The following is a 17,963-nucleotide window of genomic DNA, read 5'->3' as shown; positions in this document are numbered from 1 at the left end:
AACATTAAAATCAATGAAACAAAACCAATATTCTTTTTATTGTTTGAATATTGATAAATGAGCACAACTTATGATTATATGACACAGGATGTGTCTTTTGTTTTATTTGTTACTCTTACATGCACATTAATCAGTAATCATTGTGACAAACATTAATACACAACATTGTCAATATCATCTTTCAAGCAGTGGTACAAAAACCTATACAACAGTAACTTTCAAAACACGCTGGAAATACGTCTGTAAATCACAGTACTGACTAATTATAATATTCTGTTCCTGACAGCAGTGCACTTTTAGTCATGAAACACTGTGTTTACATCTAGAATTTTCTAGAAAGTAGTTTGTGTGGTCGACATAACGCAACAGAAAAATATAACGTCTTTCAATCTTTCGGATACACTTAGTCACACAACCACACACTGTTAGTCAACTGCAAGCTATAACAAAATAATGGCCACATCTGTTCAATAAGGAACAAAAGCAAATATTGATAACATCAAGAAGTTTACTCACTGCTATACTGGGGTATAAATATTCATCACAACACTGTCCACAATTGAACAAAGTGACAAAATTGTTTACTCAAACGGCTTTCAATATGTACTATACCAATGATTTGATTGTCCGTACCGTTTTCAGGGCATCTAACGCAAATCAGAGATACGGCAAATAAATCTGTATTAGTAACAATACTATAGCATTGATTTAACAAAGCTAATACAAGTGCTAAGACCACTGTCCACCTGGTGTACCACAAAAGATGGATACGTATGGATTTCTCTATTAACTAGAAAAATATAATGAAAATCACACAAATACTTTTTTCCATAGGTATTTTCTTGGCAACTCTGAAATAAATGCTAACACGTATAATTACATAGCGTAATTATGAGATACACTGTATTCTGAAAGTTCATGTGCTTCCTCGCCCACCTATATAACATTATAATGTCCATTCGGTACTCATCATCCGTCTGTTTCTGCAACTGACCTGTGTACTTCACTTTATATTGCACAAACTCTCCTTCCTTCTTTCTCTGAGTGTGTCGTGACCTCTTAAGCATCTCCGGCTGAAGCCCCATACATCTGAGGACGTCTGACTCTATGAGCGGTGTATGTGTGCAGTTATGGGTAATAGCAGCATTATGACGGTGAGTAGCCGTCTCCTCGCTGTCTCAATCCGACCACTCGTTCTCCTCAGGCTCAGAATCCTCATCCGACTCGCTGTACTCCACGGCGATGCGTCGCGACAGAATGGTGGCCACGTCATTACCAACTGGCTCTTTCTTGGCTTCCTGCTCTCTCTGCTCCTGCACTTTACGCAGCTGGATACCTGGAAGAGTAGAACACTTTCCCTAGACTCCATCCTTAAAGTAATCAGTGCATACGCAATTTTGTTTCGCAATACTAACCTCTGCGGATGGCAGCCAGAAGATCGCTGCGAGCGTCGCTCATGGGAATAAGTGGCACCTGGCCCTTTCTGGGAAGAGTGGACTCTCCAGATGGATGCGTGACTCGGGCTGGGGACGGTGCATGGGTGGGGGGCCCTGGCGGGGGAGGAGGTGGGGCCACTGGTGGGCCACCCATCACAGGATGAGAAGGGGAGGGGGCATAGGCAGAGGCAGAGGCAGCAGCTGGAGGAGGAGATGGGCTGTAGGGCCGTGTGAGGTTAGCGACAGTGCCCGGGGCCAGCAACGGAGGTCCAGACGTGCTGTCGAATGCGGTCTGAGATGAGGGAATGAGGGGAGGGGGCGGAGGAGGAGCCGGTGGGACAAAATGCTCGTGTATTGGATGGCCGCTGTAAAGTAATTTTAGTGGAAAGATTTTTAAGCACAACCGTAACAAAATCTTTTGTATTCTCTTACTCGCCAAGATTTATTATTATTAAAAGACTAAACTAGTTATCAGTTGATCTGTAGAACTGATCATGTATACAGTGGTAAATGGCAAAAGCACATGCCTGTAGTCTTTGGCAGCTGTTGGTCGCGGTCCATTGAGGGAGGAGTCTGGCGGTGGTCCGTGGTGTGCCTGCACGCGACCTAAAGAATGCTGTCGAGCTGAGGCCGAGGCTGGAGGCCGGTACGCTCGGTCCAGTGACTGAGTCTGTGTGGGGCCTGTGTCTTTCCCATCAGCCCCTGCTCCACCAGCGTCCTGTGGGTGGTTAGGACTAGCCGGGTACGAGTGCTCATCTGACATACCAGATCTGAATTCCATCGAAGAACACAGATAGTGAAGACAGAAAATGTACAAATGAAAATCTTTCCAAATTATGTTTCATTGGCCAGAAGAGGGCAGTGTAATGCACAGTTGAGAGATCCTAAAGCGAACAGCCTCAGTCACTATTCACATTGCTTGAAAAGAGGAAATGGGGCGTGTCAATATAAGTTGTATTTTGAATTATCTTATGTTCCACCAATGAAATAGCATATTGGTTTGAAATGACATGAAGATTATGTCTTTAATATCATAACTGTTTCTCCTAGAGACACCAATAAGATTAAGTGGAGACCAAATGGAAACTTTTGGTTAAGTCTTGTGCATTTGAGATATTTCAATAAGAAAATTTCAGAAGAGATCACTACAATATTACACGCTTATGTTCGATATTATTGAAGAGTTCAATATGAATTTAATAATTTCTTTTCAAATCCAAACCAGATTTTCTTACTTATACATTCTACATTCATTTTATAGCTCCGTGACCTTAATTTATTTCAATGTCTAATTTGTATATATTTCTAGATCTCTTAAACTGTTTTAGATTAGAATGTTGATACTACAAAGAAACATCATTGAGCAACCTAAATAAAATGTTCTAAAAAAAGGAACTAAATCGGCCATTAGATTTTATTTCTTATTACACACACTGGTATGGCTTTATACAGAGTATGATATGGCTTTATACAGAACACATCTGTCACCGACCTGTCAGGTGACAATGAGCCATCAGAGGACATGCCATGGTAAGGAGAGGGTGTCAACCGTGTATCTGGACGGAACTCCTTATCATAAGCCATCATATTCCATTCCTGACGACGGTTATGAGCTTTACGAACTTTCTTCACCTCACGAGTGGGATCTTCCACGTGTTTTTGCTCTTGCTAAGGGCGGAAACAGAGAGAACTATTTTTCACTTTGCAGAGGAAACAGGTAAGTGGTTTAGGAAGATATTCTGAGTTTGTAAATGTGAATACAACTGTGAGTTTATTTTAAAAATCACAACTTCATATTTGATCATTTATGAACGTTTTAACATTTGTAATGTGAATTATATGCACTACAATAAACATGCAAATCATATTCTGCTGAAGGGTAACATTCTTTTTACAAATGTATTGTAAATCTTTAACACTGCATACAATTTACATTTAACAGAAGCTACATGATATATTCACAAATCTTGTTCACAAAAAAGTTTTAAGTTGAATATTTTTACATTTTGATTTAGAACTATACCATGACCACCCTGCAATACCCTTATGGCTCACCAGGGGGGGGGGGGCTGTGGCCCACAGTTTGAGAGCACTGGCATAGAAAGCTAAAGAGCAAGTCTGGGCAACTTGCCAGCTAATCTATAGCCATTTCTCAATTCCATGAATGCAAAGAACGGACTTGTGTTCTCGTGGAGACCGGTCTTGCGAGGCAGCCTCGGAAGAACGAACTTGGATGGACGCGCCACAGAGTGTTCTGGGACTTCAAGCGGGTTCCATACGCAAGCATTCAATGCATCCTTGATATCGAGAACACATCTGGGTGTTTCTACACATCCACATTCAAGCGTTCTCTGTTCTTGTGTTCTTGATTATTGGAACCGGACTTTGGCGGTTATTGATGACGTAGAGTGAGAACACGAGGACACAAGACCGCTGAAGAACACATATTGAGAAACGGCTTATTTCTCTCTTGTAGACTGACTTAACTTTCCTTTGCTTAATACACAGCCACCCATCATTTATTGTTATTAATACTTCAGCTTCTCTGTTTTGTTGCCTGCTGTCAAAACACACACTCAAAGGCCAATAGGATTAAAGGGCTTGTGCTCAGCCTGAGTCAGGCGGTAAAGATGATGGGGCTGATGATGAACTGCAGGAAAAGACCAACAGAGGAAGAGGGTGAGAGGAGAATACAAAAAAGACAGATAGAGGGGAAGGTCACACATACGTCTGAAACATACATACTTGCTACTCATTCTTGATTTAATTCGCTGTTCATTCATAAGGCGGTGCAAGTAGCCTACATGCAGCATTCTAGGCACTGTAACCTGAACACATTAAAATAAGCTCAAGAGTCAAAATATCAAAGTAATTCTAGCTATCGCTCCCTTCAACAGGACAAACACGCTTCCAATGCAGCAGGAAAGGACTTATATCTGCGTATATATGTGCTTGTGTGAGGTATGTTTCTGGCCATAGACATACACAAACACACGCACCTTCTGTCTTCGTTTCTCCTTCCTCTTGTTTTCTGTGGCTTGCAGCATCTTTTCCTTCCAAAGGTTGAAGAAGTAGGATGGATCTGTGTAGAATTTTAACCCATCCTTCTTGTCATCCCTATAAAATAGCAAAATACTGTCTTAGTACAAACCACATACTGTAGAGATTGAGTAAAACAAGACATACATGTACTCAGTGGCGTAACTTTGTTTTAAAAAGTGGTGGGGACAAAGAAGACAAAAACAATACTTTAATCAATTGTTTCTGTAATAACTCGTTGGGAATATTTATCATGTATAGTGGGCGGTCCATCCATTGGCTACTCTGCTTTTCGACTCCAGCTCTCACAGTATGTGGTTCCCAAACTATTTTATTTGGGGAAGGTCACTTGGCTGTTGCGGTGCATTACACTTAAAAACAGATCACATGCCACTTGTTCATTGGTTTACACGTTTTTGTACACTTGCACAAGCAAGCGCCGCGAGAGTGGATGATGCACACATTTCATACTGGCTGCATTTTTCTGAAGTCGCGGCTCTCACAATAATGATTTATAAGTTAAGCTGTCGGGTACAAAATATCATTCGAACAAACGTAAATGTAAGTACATAAATTAACCTGCAATTTTAGGGATGGCGATAGAGCGCTTTCATCTTAAAAATAATTTAACTGTTTTTTAAGGCACATTATTTCATTTTTGTTTTCAAGGTGAAATATGACCCAAACAGTTTCTGTAAGCTTTATTCACCTGTAGGGCGTGAGGATGTTCAGAGGAGGTGGTTTGTCACAGCGGTGGTACATCTCCATGACCGGATTGGGAATAGAGTTTCTGGACACCACCTGTTGATCCTGGATGGTGGAACTCTTGAACGCCTTTCGCATGTTGATGTCCTGTAGAGAGACTATAGTACAAGCGCACAGATCAGGAAAAATGTCAATAATTGCCATAAATGTATATATTTCAAATATAGTGCACTGGCACAGCACCACAATAGGAACATTTTTGGAGTGTGTCACGCATGGTGGAACTGTTATTTATAAATATTTATATATTCTAATTGGTTTTAATAAACAATTGTGGACTTTGACTGTACTGTACTACATAAACAAAGAAAATTGCATTGTTAGTCACTGGAACTTACGACATGCCTGCGCCATTTGCCTGAACGACAACCCTCTCACTCACGTGTAGTTCACGGATAACAGAAGTTAGACATTATAGTTAACAAAGTTGCCAATATGTTTATTACTCTTAAACAAAGGCATCGATTCGCATCGGAAGGCCTTTTTTACCCCATAGAGCCACGTGGAGCAGTTTTTTGTCCGATGGATGCACTTTTTGGAGCTTCAAAATCTCATCCACAATTCACTCCTATTCTGAAGCTTGGAAGACCCAGTATACATGGTATTACCACTCCAACTGTAGTTTTTTGGGGGGGTGAAATGTCCCTTTAAGGGTATACATTTGATGTACTGTTGATTAAAAATAGCCATAAAGCTTGCAAAATAAGAATAATTTTGCCAGTTTATCAGGCTGGTTTGGCAAAATAAATTTTCCATAATTCTTTGCAGCTGCAGGAATGACAGAATGCATATGAAATGTTATAACGCATTAATTATAATATTCAGCCAAAATGCCATCAAGGCAGCATGACTTTGCCACCCCACCAATGAGGTTACCTTGACTCTTATTCAAGCAAACGTCTCTACTGTACTCTTTAATAACCCAGCTAACATCTAGACACGATGCTCGGTCTAGTGAATTCTCATCTACTGTACTAATTACTGCAGAGTATCTGTGTCTCAGCCGCTCAGGTCTGTCATTACCTGAAGTTTTGCATTATACACGCTCACGTTATTGAGTTCTTGCACCAATTTACATTCACAGACCAGCGTCGTCAACATCCCTGTGTCTATATCCTGTTGTACGTTCAGGCAAGATGCGGTCATCAGTGGGCGTGTACATGTATATGCATGCTCATCTTTACACACCCTCTTCCACCGTGGAGTCTAGCTGTGTGACCTTCACCGCCAGCAGGTCGACGCGCTCTTGTAAATTGTTCATGCGCATGCAGAAGCTGTTAGCCTCATTAAACAGTTCCCCAAAGATGTCCTCCGCATGTCGACCTAATGCAATAAACAAGAGTTTAAAAGCAAGGACAAACTGATCATTTTTCAAACACTCCATGTCTACTTTAATTCATAAAAATTTGCAACAGGGTTGTGGCAATTTAAATGCGAATTATGAAAGCTTTTTAAATTCCAATTTTTATAAAAGACAGACAGGAAACAGAATATATTCATACGTAATACATCATTTGAATTTGTACTTGAGGAGGCAGAGTTACACCGTGTCTTCACTGGACGCGACCGGCGCGATGCGACACAACAAAAGACGTTAGAAACACATTAGAACCCATTATAATTATAAATTTTGTCCACACTGGTCCGGTGTAGACACGGTGTTAAACAAAATGGAATTTGAAGAAATTCAAATCTGCAATCAAAATCTAAGTATAAAGTAATAATGAAACGTGTGATTTATCTCTATTTTTATCTATTATTTACAAAATGATCTGCATTTACATGCATGTTTAAATGTAATATTATATTTATTATATATTCTAATCACAAACTGAATGAAATAGGGCTGTGCAACGATTAGTCGTGACTAATCGTTTGCAGAATAAAGTTTTTGTTTACATAATATATGTGTGTGTACTGTGTATAATAATTATGTCTATAGATACACACACATGCATGTATATATTGGAGAAATATTTACACATTTACATACAATTTTATATTTATATTATATAAATATAAATATTTAATATATACAGTAAATTTTTCCTTAAAATTATACATGCATGTGTGTGTATTTATATATACTGTACATACTTATTATACACGGAACACACATATATATTATGTAAACAAAAACTTTTATTCTGCAAATAATCGTTGTGCACCCCTACTTAATATTACTATATTTATATGCTTTGTACGGTCACTGAGACCCCCACGTGCGTCTGAAGGAATCTGTTGCAAGCTGAAGCAGTAACGGAAGCTGTTATTAAAAGGGTTGCATGCTTGTGGACTTGCGATTAATACGAACAAGTTCAACTGTGCTTACTGAGTCCTCCCAGCTGTTTGATGATAGCTGCCAGCGTGCTGTTTGTGACACACTCCAGCTCATTGGTCACTCCGTCCGGCAGGGCTCCCCGACACAGGTGCCTGGGCTCGATGGTTCTCTTCACAAGAGGCATGACTGACCGCAACTACAAACACACTCACCTGTGAGGAGACAGACAGGTGTTTTACACAGCACTTTATGAACTCATATGGTTCTAACTAACTGTTTTTCTATAATCCAATGGTACCGAGAACGATCCTAAACCACCTTTTTAACAATGACTGTAACAGTACTGTAATCACAGGTGTCTTTATAACAGCGTGGAAAAGAGAATTTATGAAATGTCCTTTACTCAAAAAACTAGCACAGTACATTCCACCACATTTAATATTTCCATATAAATTCTTTTTTCCACAACAGCAAGCTCTCTCTCTCAAAAAAAATACAAATTTAATATAGACACATCTGGAGCATCTAAAGTGCAACTTTACCACATCATGGTCAAAAAATTAATAAATAAAAAATATTATCAAATATGCTTGTCATATAGCAGATTCTTTATAGTCAAACAGACATATCTGTGAAACTAAAATATAAGCTGACACACAAAATCACAGATGAGATCTCTTTTTTTCTCAATTATAAGTCCTAAACTGAGCTCAAATTCGGCAAGTCTGCAATTAAAAGTCAATATTATCAATTTCAAACATTTCTCATAAAATGTACCCACTTTTTTCCCAACCATGGGTTGTAACTATCTTTTGCAAAGAGCATATTGTCACATTTTCTTTTCTAATATATTATGGCGCAAAAAAATGAAAAAGAATGTATTTATTACTTTGACATACTATCTTACTAGTAATATACTATGTTCAAGATAGAGTTTTCTTTTTAAAACAGTGTCACAAAGAACTCTCAGGAACACACACCTATTGATAATGTACTGTGTGCAGTTGCCAAATAAATAAACATACATACAAGAAAACTATTTTCTATTCACCTAATCACCTTATGTACAATATTTCTGCATATGAAATAACAAAATACATGATATTCTAAAGAATTATTAAATATATATTATCAATATAATAGTTTATTTTGAAGTACAAAGCATATAAAAAAATATATATTTATTTATGGTTCATTCATCGTATGGGTTCATTCAGACAGACAGACACTCCATTTCATTTGCCTTCAAGGCCACGGTCATTTCCATGACAACCACCTAAGGCCCTCTCTCATGCTCTGTTGCATATTAGCCCTGCTAGAGTCAACACTGATACGAGTCTTTTAGTCAGAGACGATAGCCCTCTGAAAAGCTAATTTAAACACAGGTTCCATTTACAGACTTCTGTTACTGTATGTTTGATCATCTCCAGCAGAACAATGCTTGATGCAACAAACATTTGTTTCATTTTTGGGGTCGATGAACTCTTTTCCCAGCTGTTAGAACAGCCAAATATCCAAATGCAAATATACACACTGAGGAACACTGTTGGTGACACATAGTCACCTTAATATTTTAAGGTTCTATCTGAAATTTTTGTCAAAATTGAGTTATGTACATGTTCTCTGACAACTTATTTACATTATGTGGGTTTTTTTTATCTTTATGAAAATTTTGTGACTTATTTAGAAAACAAAAAGTGAAATGGAATGCAACTTTGAAACTCAATACCTCAAAACTTCTCAGAGAGATAGTACCTTATTATTCCAAGGCGACGACATGCATTGTGCACTGAAAAAATATATACTTTAAACAAACTTAATTACATTATGGACAGTGGTTCCACAGAAATATGTTATCTCTACTCAAATATTTAATGTATGATGAACTAAACTGAACTGAGTAAACTTAAACAACCATGTCCAAATAATGTCCAAATAACTTGAATCAAATAAGTTCAACCTACTAAAAGTATTTAAGTAGAGATAACATGTTTCCATTATGTGGAACCACTGTCCATATAATTGAATTAAGTTAGTTTAAGGTAAGATTTTATTTGTTATTTGTAACACACTAAATAAGCTAAATAAAGCTACTATTGTTCGGAGTTAGCCAGAAGTTGGTTTTGTTAAACTTTCGGCATACCCCAAGTACTTGCTTTCTTATTAAAGCAATTTTAATTCTGGTTAGCAGGTCCTCAACCCAAGCACATGCTCTACACTTTACCACAATGGTAACCCCCCAAAAACATTAACATACCAGAAACTCTTTTAAATACAAACATAAAAGAGTATTAAACATGAACAAATATCCGTTTCATCATTTTGATAAAAGATGTATAAAATAACATTTTATTGCAACTTTTACTCTCCCTATTCAGCCCTGTGCAAAGCATGATGGAAAGTGGAAATCCTGTTCCTAGTTAATAACGCTACTTTAATACAACTAAATTAATTTATGTTGTGTTAACTTGATTTATTTTAGTAAATTGAACAAGCATCAAATATGATTTTGATCTACTTGATTGAAACATGTTAATTTAAAATGTAAACATTTACTGTAGTTAAGCCAAAGCATTACTGTTTTTAGTCCGTTTAACACAATGCAATTGTGTTTGAACATAAAACCTAATACAATGGTGTTAAAACAAAATTAATTATTTAAATAAAGTGAACAGTATCGTAAAATCATTTTTTTGAGTGTGTACATGGGTACATTATAGCCCCTTCAGAATTTGTTTGATGTGTATGACTTGAGGTAGAGTAAAATTTGGGACTTCGTCATCAAGAACAAATGAACTGTGTTGTTGTGACATCATGAATGATCTGCTCTATACATTATGCATTATTTTAGCTGTGTGCGTAGCCTTGCAACTAGCCTGACGCTAAATGTTATGCAAGCAGTTGTTTAAGAATTTAGCAATCACTCGAGTTCTTAAGAAAAATGAAGCAGTTTTACTGTTTCATCACACAGAATGTAAAACAGGAACTAATTACTCCATAATCAGCATAGAAGCACTTGAGTGAATCCTTCAATTCTGAGGAATTTACTTTTGTATCAGAACAACTTCACCACATTCTGACAAACAATTATTAGTCTAAATGTCAGCACAAATGTCATTACATTTAGTATGTTCTTTAGTATGGCTGCCTTGGCAATGCAAACATCTCACTGGTCAAGCAACAATGCAGACAAGACTACTGTATATAAAAATACTATACTTTATAGTTTAATTACCAAGATATTCCTTCAGGTCACGCATAAATGTTAATGAAATTGGGCAACAGATAGAATCTGTCGGTTGGACAGGTGACCTGCTTTTTAAATAAAGGCCCACAAATCCTGGTTACTGACAAATCTATTCTTCACATACGAGACTGGTTAATGCGAAACACGCCTCTATACGCCTTAGATGAAGATCAGATCACATTTATAAGTAAAGAATTCAACTGTATCTGACAACTTCATTAAATGTTTTGAGCTTTACAAGAGCAAACTGTGAAAAATATCCTCTGGAAACTAAAACGATTTCATTATTGCATCACTTCTGCATCATAGCATTTGCTATTTGCCACAGACAAAAAACATTAGACAACACCAAGCTGAATTATCTCTCACTTCTGAGAGATGCGTAGCCTGCCTCCACAGTCAGAGGCCCAGAACTGATTCATGAGAGGAAACCATGGCAATGCCTCAGCTATGCTGGTGGTAGGCACGCAAGGTTCCTTCACTAAAAACACATTTACGTAATCACTTGCCAGCTCTACACCCTGGAATGTGAATTAAATCCACATTCTCTCACATGCTTTTAATTCTGCGAATGCAGGAGGATTTGAGTCACTGGCATTTCCACCAGTTTGGGGAAGCGTGGCACGGTATGATATAACATGATCAAAATAACCCGCAAATGAAAAAGATTCAGGTTTATGTGGTTTCTTCATGTGCTGCAGATACTGTTATTTAATGTTCAGTTATTGAACAAGAGCTAGACTGCACATTCAGTATGACAGTGGTAGTGCCAGGCTGGGTAAGATCAGTGTTGTTTAATGAGCGTGGGTGGGTGGGATGGTGAATGACAGGACACACGTGTTTAAAGTCATGCACTCAATAGATATTGACTCCCTGTGAATTGATATTCAGAAGAAAATGAATGAATTAGGTGTCAAACTGTTTTCTAAATGAACTGTTAAATAAACTAACGTTATTTTGCACCTAGTTAACAAGATTATCATTTCACTGCAGGTTGTAAATGCACATAATAACTGTTTGTGACAAACAAAAATCTTGAATCTACACCAAGACAAATTGTACATGTGAACCTACAGTACTCAGCAATAAAGATATGATACAAATCCTCTATGGTATCTAAGCAGAACTCTAAGCCTGGACATTGTTTTAAATAAAATACCCTGAATAATTGAGGAAAAATAAAATGCAGTGTTCAATAGTGTTCAATCACACAGTTTTCCTGTTGGAATTTTGCACATCAAATATAAATAGTGAAGGCTTGGGAAGTTACATATTCTCAGCCAACCTGACATTTTATACTAATATTTAATAATAGTAATTTCAATGTAGTACTGTAGCTTGTATCCAAAAACCTTATTTGCATTATTTATTCATTTATTTGTAGTTTTCTTACTCAAGCAGACTAAAATGTATAGTTCTTGACCCTTTAAATGTGCTTGCTGATAACCACGACGTCACTCACCCATACCAAAGTATTGGCATGACGTCACTCATAACACTATGCTGGCATGTGATATGATAACAGGTGCCTTCGGGATATGGTTCAAATGAACGAAACGATGGTGTTAGCAGTATTCGAGATAAAACCAATGAATTCCTTCATCAATTAGCTTGACGAATTAGCGTATCTAAGAGACTTCAGCCCACGTTAGAGATAGGTTGTGACACACAAGCACGCGCCGTTAAATCTCTGCACTGTCATAATTTTAGATGGTAAATGACATAATCACAAACGAGGCAAATGAAAACCTTCCAGATAAGCCAAAATGTTCGCGTTTTAGCATTTTTTTTCTCCAATAGTAATTTACTTACGAATGAACGCAGTTGCCTCCCGGTCTTATTTTACGCTGTCCTATCCCTGGTGTCGTATTCCAGGCGTTAATCAGGGAAGCATGCCGTTATTTCTAGGTGTCATCGTTATCGATGGCTTATCGAGCGATGGACGGCGGAGGTGGTGCTGAAATCTTGCTGTATGCACGCGCGCGTTGCCTTGGAAGCGTCGCTTCTGGCAGTACGCGCTGCAGCGGAGATGCCACTGCGCATGCGTGCGAGTGATTCACGGACCACCACCCGCCTGTGCATCAAGGAAACACTGAGGCATGATGAGTCAAAATAAGAGAATCAAAAATAAAGCGGCCCATATTCGATGTCACCATTATAACCCTGTTTAAAAGACAGCCTTCACATTTCGTATTGTATCACACCCCCTCTGTTTAGGCTCTGTCCCATATATTATGCAAATTACCCAATTCAGTCATGACAAGACTTCCTCCTAAACTGTTTGTCAGGCTTAGAACAACGAGGATCCTCTTGTGGCCACTGTGGGAAAGAAACCGTAGAGGGGAAGAGCTATTGTTGGACCATGAGTGTGTGTAAACAAGCTCCATTCATGGTGCTGGAGGACAACATCACCCAAAAGCTCTCTGGAGGTGCTCCTGTCACACACCTCTTCAAAGGTCGCCGATCACTCTCTTGAGCTTTTCAGCCTATGTTTTCGGAATAAATTACAATGCAACATAAACAGATTTTTAATGAACAGCAGAATGTTAATCCCCTGCAAAAGCTAAACATTTCTTGAAATAGTGTTCTTAGAAAAATAATCATGGCTTTAATTTAGTAAAAGTGTAGTAACTGTGCTTTTTTGACAGAGTATCATTTGTATTTGGGATGGTTTCACTAGAAAAAGTAAACCATGGTTTTCATAAGACTGACGTCTGTACATGGTTTCATGATCATGTGAACTAAATTGTGCCTCATGAATTTGGTAGAAAATGACAAACTTTAAATTACTGAACTGATATGTAAAATCCTTTTTTCGAAAAGACCAGAAACATCAAGACATTATTCGAAAAGATTTTTTTATTGTGGTATATTTTAGTTCAAATTAGACATGATAGTGTTTTAAGTTATCATTGTAAAAACTCAAAATAATTCATACCCGCATTAAATTGATGCCACCACTTGATGGCGCTGTTCCACTAAAAACAGTTTTGGTAATACCGTCAGTGCTGGACATATACAGTCTTCAACAATTTGAGCGTAAAACAAACATTCTTGATCCTAACTGATTAAAATGAGTCCACAGAAGTATCTCTGCTGTGCAGTTAAATCAGGTTGTGTGATCAGGCTGGATATGAAAACTTAACAGGGTGGGAAAAGAGAGCAATATACTCTAACATGAAATGCATTAGGTGTCCCTGCTGTCTTATTAACCAATGCAACCAGAAAAAAAAATAGAAGTGCTTAATGTTTTCTATGAGTAATGAACCCTAAATGTGCTTTTTAACCAGTGCTGTAATCACATTACAAAAATAGTTTAAATAGGAAAAAAAAGTTTACAATAGTTTTGTAAAAATATCACTACAGTAGGATTTTCCCCGTCAAGCATGAGATTTAACAATTCCTAATGACAAAAAATGTTCTGGTAATAAAAAAGTAAAATAGAGACTGAATATATTTTCGTACTTCACATAGATCATAAACCATTTGTAAACATTATTGTGCTTTTTATCCAGACAAACCCTTATATGGTCATTAACATAAGATTCACTCCCCTTACTGAAAATAAACATACTTCATGTTAATTTTATTAAGGATACTGAAGCAAAGTATTTTCATTTTAGTTTAATTGTATTTGTGTACAGGCCCAACCAAGAAAAATCTGTGGGCGGCAATACCCCGCCAAAGTTCAGATTTTTCAACTCGCCCGAAACGCTCAAATCGCGCCGCCTCATTCGCGCGAATCGCGCCTTAGGATATCCTATCGCGTCTTTGCATCGACTTAACATGTAAATCACTCGCGCTTAAGGCTTCATTCCCGTTTGGTGGGAACGCAGCATACTGTATTACTGTGTTCACACCAAACGCGAGCAATCGCGTTCCACGCTCTGTATTACTCGCGGGAAAAGTTCGTTATTTTCGCGTGAGTAACGCGAAAACTCTTCGCGCGAATTCATAGCTCGAGTTGAAAATTGTCAACTTGCGCGGATGAACGCCTCAAACGCGCCGCCCGATTCGCGTCATTCGCACCGCCTGCCGCGAGTTCGCGTCTATGCGCGTCTTTGCATTGATTTTGTATGTAATTTACTCGCGCCAAACGCTTAATTCGCGTTTGGTGAGAACACAGTAGTTTACAACTGTCTTCTGAGAAGTACCTAAAGCATAATACTAACTGTGCGTTCAGACCGCCGCCGTCGAGAGCGTCAAAGTGAACACCGGCGGCGAGCAGCGGCGCGGCGCGTCTTGGTTGTCAAGCAGAATTGAAATCAGGTCAACTTTATGGTAATGAGCTATGACGCGGTTCGGCGGCAACCAATCGTAACGTAGAAGACCATCGCTTGAGATGATTCCAGAGAAAGCAGCCCTGTAAACTTTGGTTCCGACTACATTAGTTCCCAAGCAAAATGGAGGAGAAGTTGATAATTGCTGTGGCGGGTTTCCCAATCCTATACGACGCGTCCCTGTTTGCGTACCTGTAGGGACATAAATTTTAAAAAATGATGCGTGGACCAAGCTGTCTGAGATTGTGTTCCTGGTGAGTCCGCTTTGACCAACTGCATTAAAGCTAATGTTACACTTCGACCAGAGTTTGTAATGTATAGGTTGCACACAAATTAATGTTAATTAAAGACCAAGGCTAGTATGTCTCCTATAATGTTGAAATTAGACTAGCACTTAACCATGAACACAAAAGCCACACCACACAAATGGCTTTTAATTGGTTTATTTCGTTAGCAAACGTGTAACTACAATAAAGTTCTTTCCACTGATCACTTTCTTGTGGTCAGTCTGCACAAGATCAACAAGCTTGTTTGCTTGCGGCCCCTTTAAATACAAGATAAGATTTCGATCTATGTCAGAGCGTCAGCGTGCCCAAGACTCTTTCTACAGCGTTGTTGGCAGGGCGGCCAGAGCGATTTTTGATGCTCTCGACGGCAGCAGTCTGAACGTAAAGTAATATAAAAAACAGCATACTTATTTTTAGTTTAAAAGAACTTAAAGAAGTATACTTATGGTATAGCACAGCTGAATAAACTGTAATAGTCTCTAAGAGAAGTTGTTTTTGTTTTATCCTCTTTGAAGCACTGTCACTACAGGTCTGAAAGCAAAGATTTTTCCATTGTGGCTCCATGAGTTTTGAGTTTTAGGACTGTCACCAGACTTGCATGTAACTGTTTATAAACTGAAGAACGCTTATAGTGTCAAGAGAATTCATTCTGTTTGTGCATGGTAACATCCACAGCAGCCAAACTGTTTCACTCACTAGCGGGCATTTTTGGCTTCACCGGAAATGAGTTGTGCTTTTTCTTCCCTTTGCAATATCTCTGTGATATTTGCATTGCAGGTAGAGGCTGAAGGCATGCCGATAGGTCTTGTTGAAGAGTGTGTAGATCAGAGGGTTCACACCAGAGGAGACATAACCCACCAACACAAAAACATTCATGAGCTGCTCAAGATGCTCACAGTTGTACTGGCAGACAGCGATCACCACATTGGTGGTGAAGAACGGACACCACATCACCAGAAAGAGGAAAAACACAATGCCCAGGACTTTGCAGACCCGTTGCTCATTTCTAATAGCTTTCATCATTCCTCGTCTACCTTGATCTTCACTACTAACCTGATGCTTTTTAAGCAAAAAAGTAGGCATCTGGGAGGAGGAGCTGTTGTTAAGCAGACTTGTGTCACCTGTCTGAGCTGAGGAACATTTGGAGTACCCCTTGGTCTCTTGAGGGAAGGCACTGCATTGTTGATGGAGAACACAGAGGGTGAGGTAGTAGCAGACCACCATGATGACCAGAGGAATGAAGAAGGCAATGAACGAGCCGACAAGAACAAACCAAGGCTCATTCAAAGTGCCGTTCACAAACACCTTCTCCATATCTTGGAAGCCCATCACTGGAATGGGAAGTGATAGCACTGAGGGTGGAAAACGATATAGAGACACAAGGAGACAAAAATAAGTGATCATTAAAGCATTAGATAGTGTAATGCTTAAAATAAATACCAATAGGTTATACCTATACCTATAGATTAATACCAAGGTATTTTAATTTTGTGCTTGGGGGAGCATCTACCGGCAGGCAGACAACATGCACATTTATGGGCAGTTTCCCGGACAGGGTAGTAGTATATATGCGGGTCATAGTGTCAAAATGATTGACAGGTATGATTGATGGGGTCATTGACCTTTGCGGGTTGGTGGTGTTGAATTACTTCCGGACCACCCACGTTGCGAGGGACTGCCCACTTTGCGTTGACCTTTGACCGTATCCGCCCCTTAGTGTGTACCGCCCACGTCGCGTTGAACTTTTCACCGTGCCCTCACATCCCATTTTACCGGGGCATGTATTAGGGCATGTTTTAGGATGTATTGCTACATATCTTTAGCATGAATGAAAATATGTAATTTAAAGGAGATGATGAGATCATTATTAATACGCAATCATTGGTTATTTAAACACCGTTTAAAAATAATAATGAATAAGACAACAACTACACAAACACTGTTTGAATAAACAAACAGGTTTAAATAAATAATCATGTGATTAAATAAATAAATAAATAAAGCATCTATTAAAGAAGTAAAGAAGTAAAGAAGTAATTATATAATGTATTCAATATATGAGAGAGGAAAGGCAGAGAGGCCATGCAGATTACCTTATGTTTTTCAGAGTTTTCACCCAGTCTATAACATTCCAGTGAGAGGTGTCCGCATCAAGGCTCGTAAATTTGTTTTGAAAGAGGAAGATTGTAACCAGGTGTATTTCAACTTGTTTTCGACCTGTAGGTGACAGCGTCGGACGTTTTAATCGGGTACGATTTGTTTTACGCCCGTCCGGTGCCTACATTGCAGCGAAGATCTCGTAGTTACGGGATCGCATCGGTGCTTTATTCAACCCCATGCGCCCAAGGATCCTAGCGAGAAGTATATTTTCTATGATTTTGAAACCCGTTACGAAAATGAGAAACACGTCGCTAACTTTGTATGTGCCATCACCTTTAAAGGAGAGCAATTTGTGGCAGAAGGTACCTACTGCGTAGCGTCGCTAATCAACCATTTCAGACAACGCCGATACAAAGGGTACACCTTTATAGCCCATTACGCATCCAAATTTGATTATTTTCTCATTCTGGAATATTTTTGCAAAGCGGGGCTCACGCTGGACATCATCATGCAGGGGTGCAAATTAAT

The 17,963-nt window shown here is 38.7% G+C and overlaps 2 protein-coding genes across 2 annotated transcripts; both read right to left on the bottom strand.

Moving 5' to 3' along the window:
- Nucleotides 1–9: 9 nt before the first annotated feature.
- Nucleotides 10–12,813, bottom strand: si:ch73-362m14.4 (actin-binding protein WASF3). The gene is made up of 9 exons (XM_057327093.1): nucleotides 12,581–12,813; nucleotides 7,573–7,733; nucleotides 6,429–6,563; nucleotides 5,185–5,338; nucleotides 4,436–4,553; nucleotides 2,929–3,104; nucleotides 1,964–2,206; nucleotides 1,416–1,801; nucleotides 10–1,336 (listed from the first exon to the last, which is right to left on the bottom strand). The coding sequence occupies exons 2-9, from the start codon at nucleotides 7,703–7,705 to the stop codon at nucleotides 1,179–1,181; spliced, it is 1,503 nt and encodes a 500-aa protein (XP_057183076.1). The 5' UTR covers nucleotides 7,706–7,733; nucleotides 12,581–12,813; the 3' UTR covers nucleotides 10–1,178.
- Nucleotides 12,814–16,049: 3,236 nt separating this feature from the next.
- Nucleotides 16,050–17,103, bottom strand: LOC130549770 (5-hydroxytryptamine receptor 2C-like). Its single transcript, XM_057327087.1, has 2 exons — nucleotides 17,067–17,103; nucleotides 16,050–16,687 (listed from the first exon to the last, which is right to left on the bottom strand). Exons 1-2 carry the CDS (start codon nucleotides 17,101–17,103, stop codon nucleotides 16,050–16,052), a joined length of 675 nt encoding a protein of 224 aa, XP_057183070.1.
- Nucleotides 17,104–17,963: the final 860 nt, after the last annotated feature.

Source organism: Triplophysa rosa, unplaced genomic scaffold, assembly GCF_024868665.1.
Source record: "Triplophysa rosa unplaced genomic scaffold, Trosa_1v2 scaffold172_ERROPOS46784, whole genome shotgun sequence".
Classification (NCBI taxonomy): domain Eukaryota; kingdom Metazoa; phylum Chordata; class Actinopteri; order Cypriniformes; family Nemacheilidae; genus Triplophysa; species Triplophysa rosa.
The sequence above is the reverse complement of the archived record's forward strand: the minus strand, read 5'-3'. Positions and strand labels throughout refer to the sequence as shown.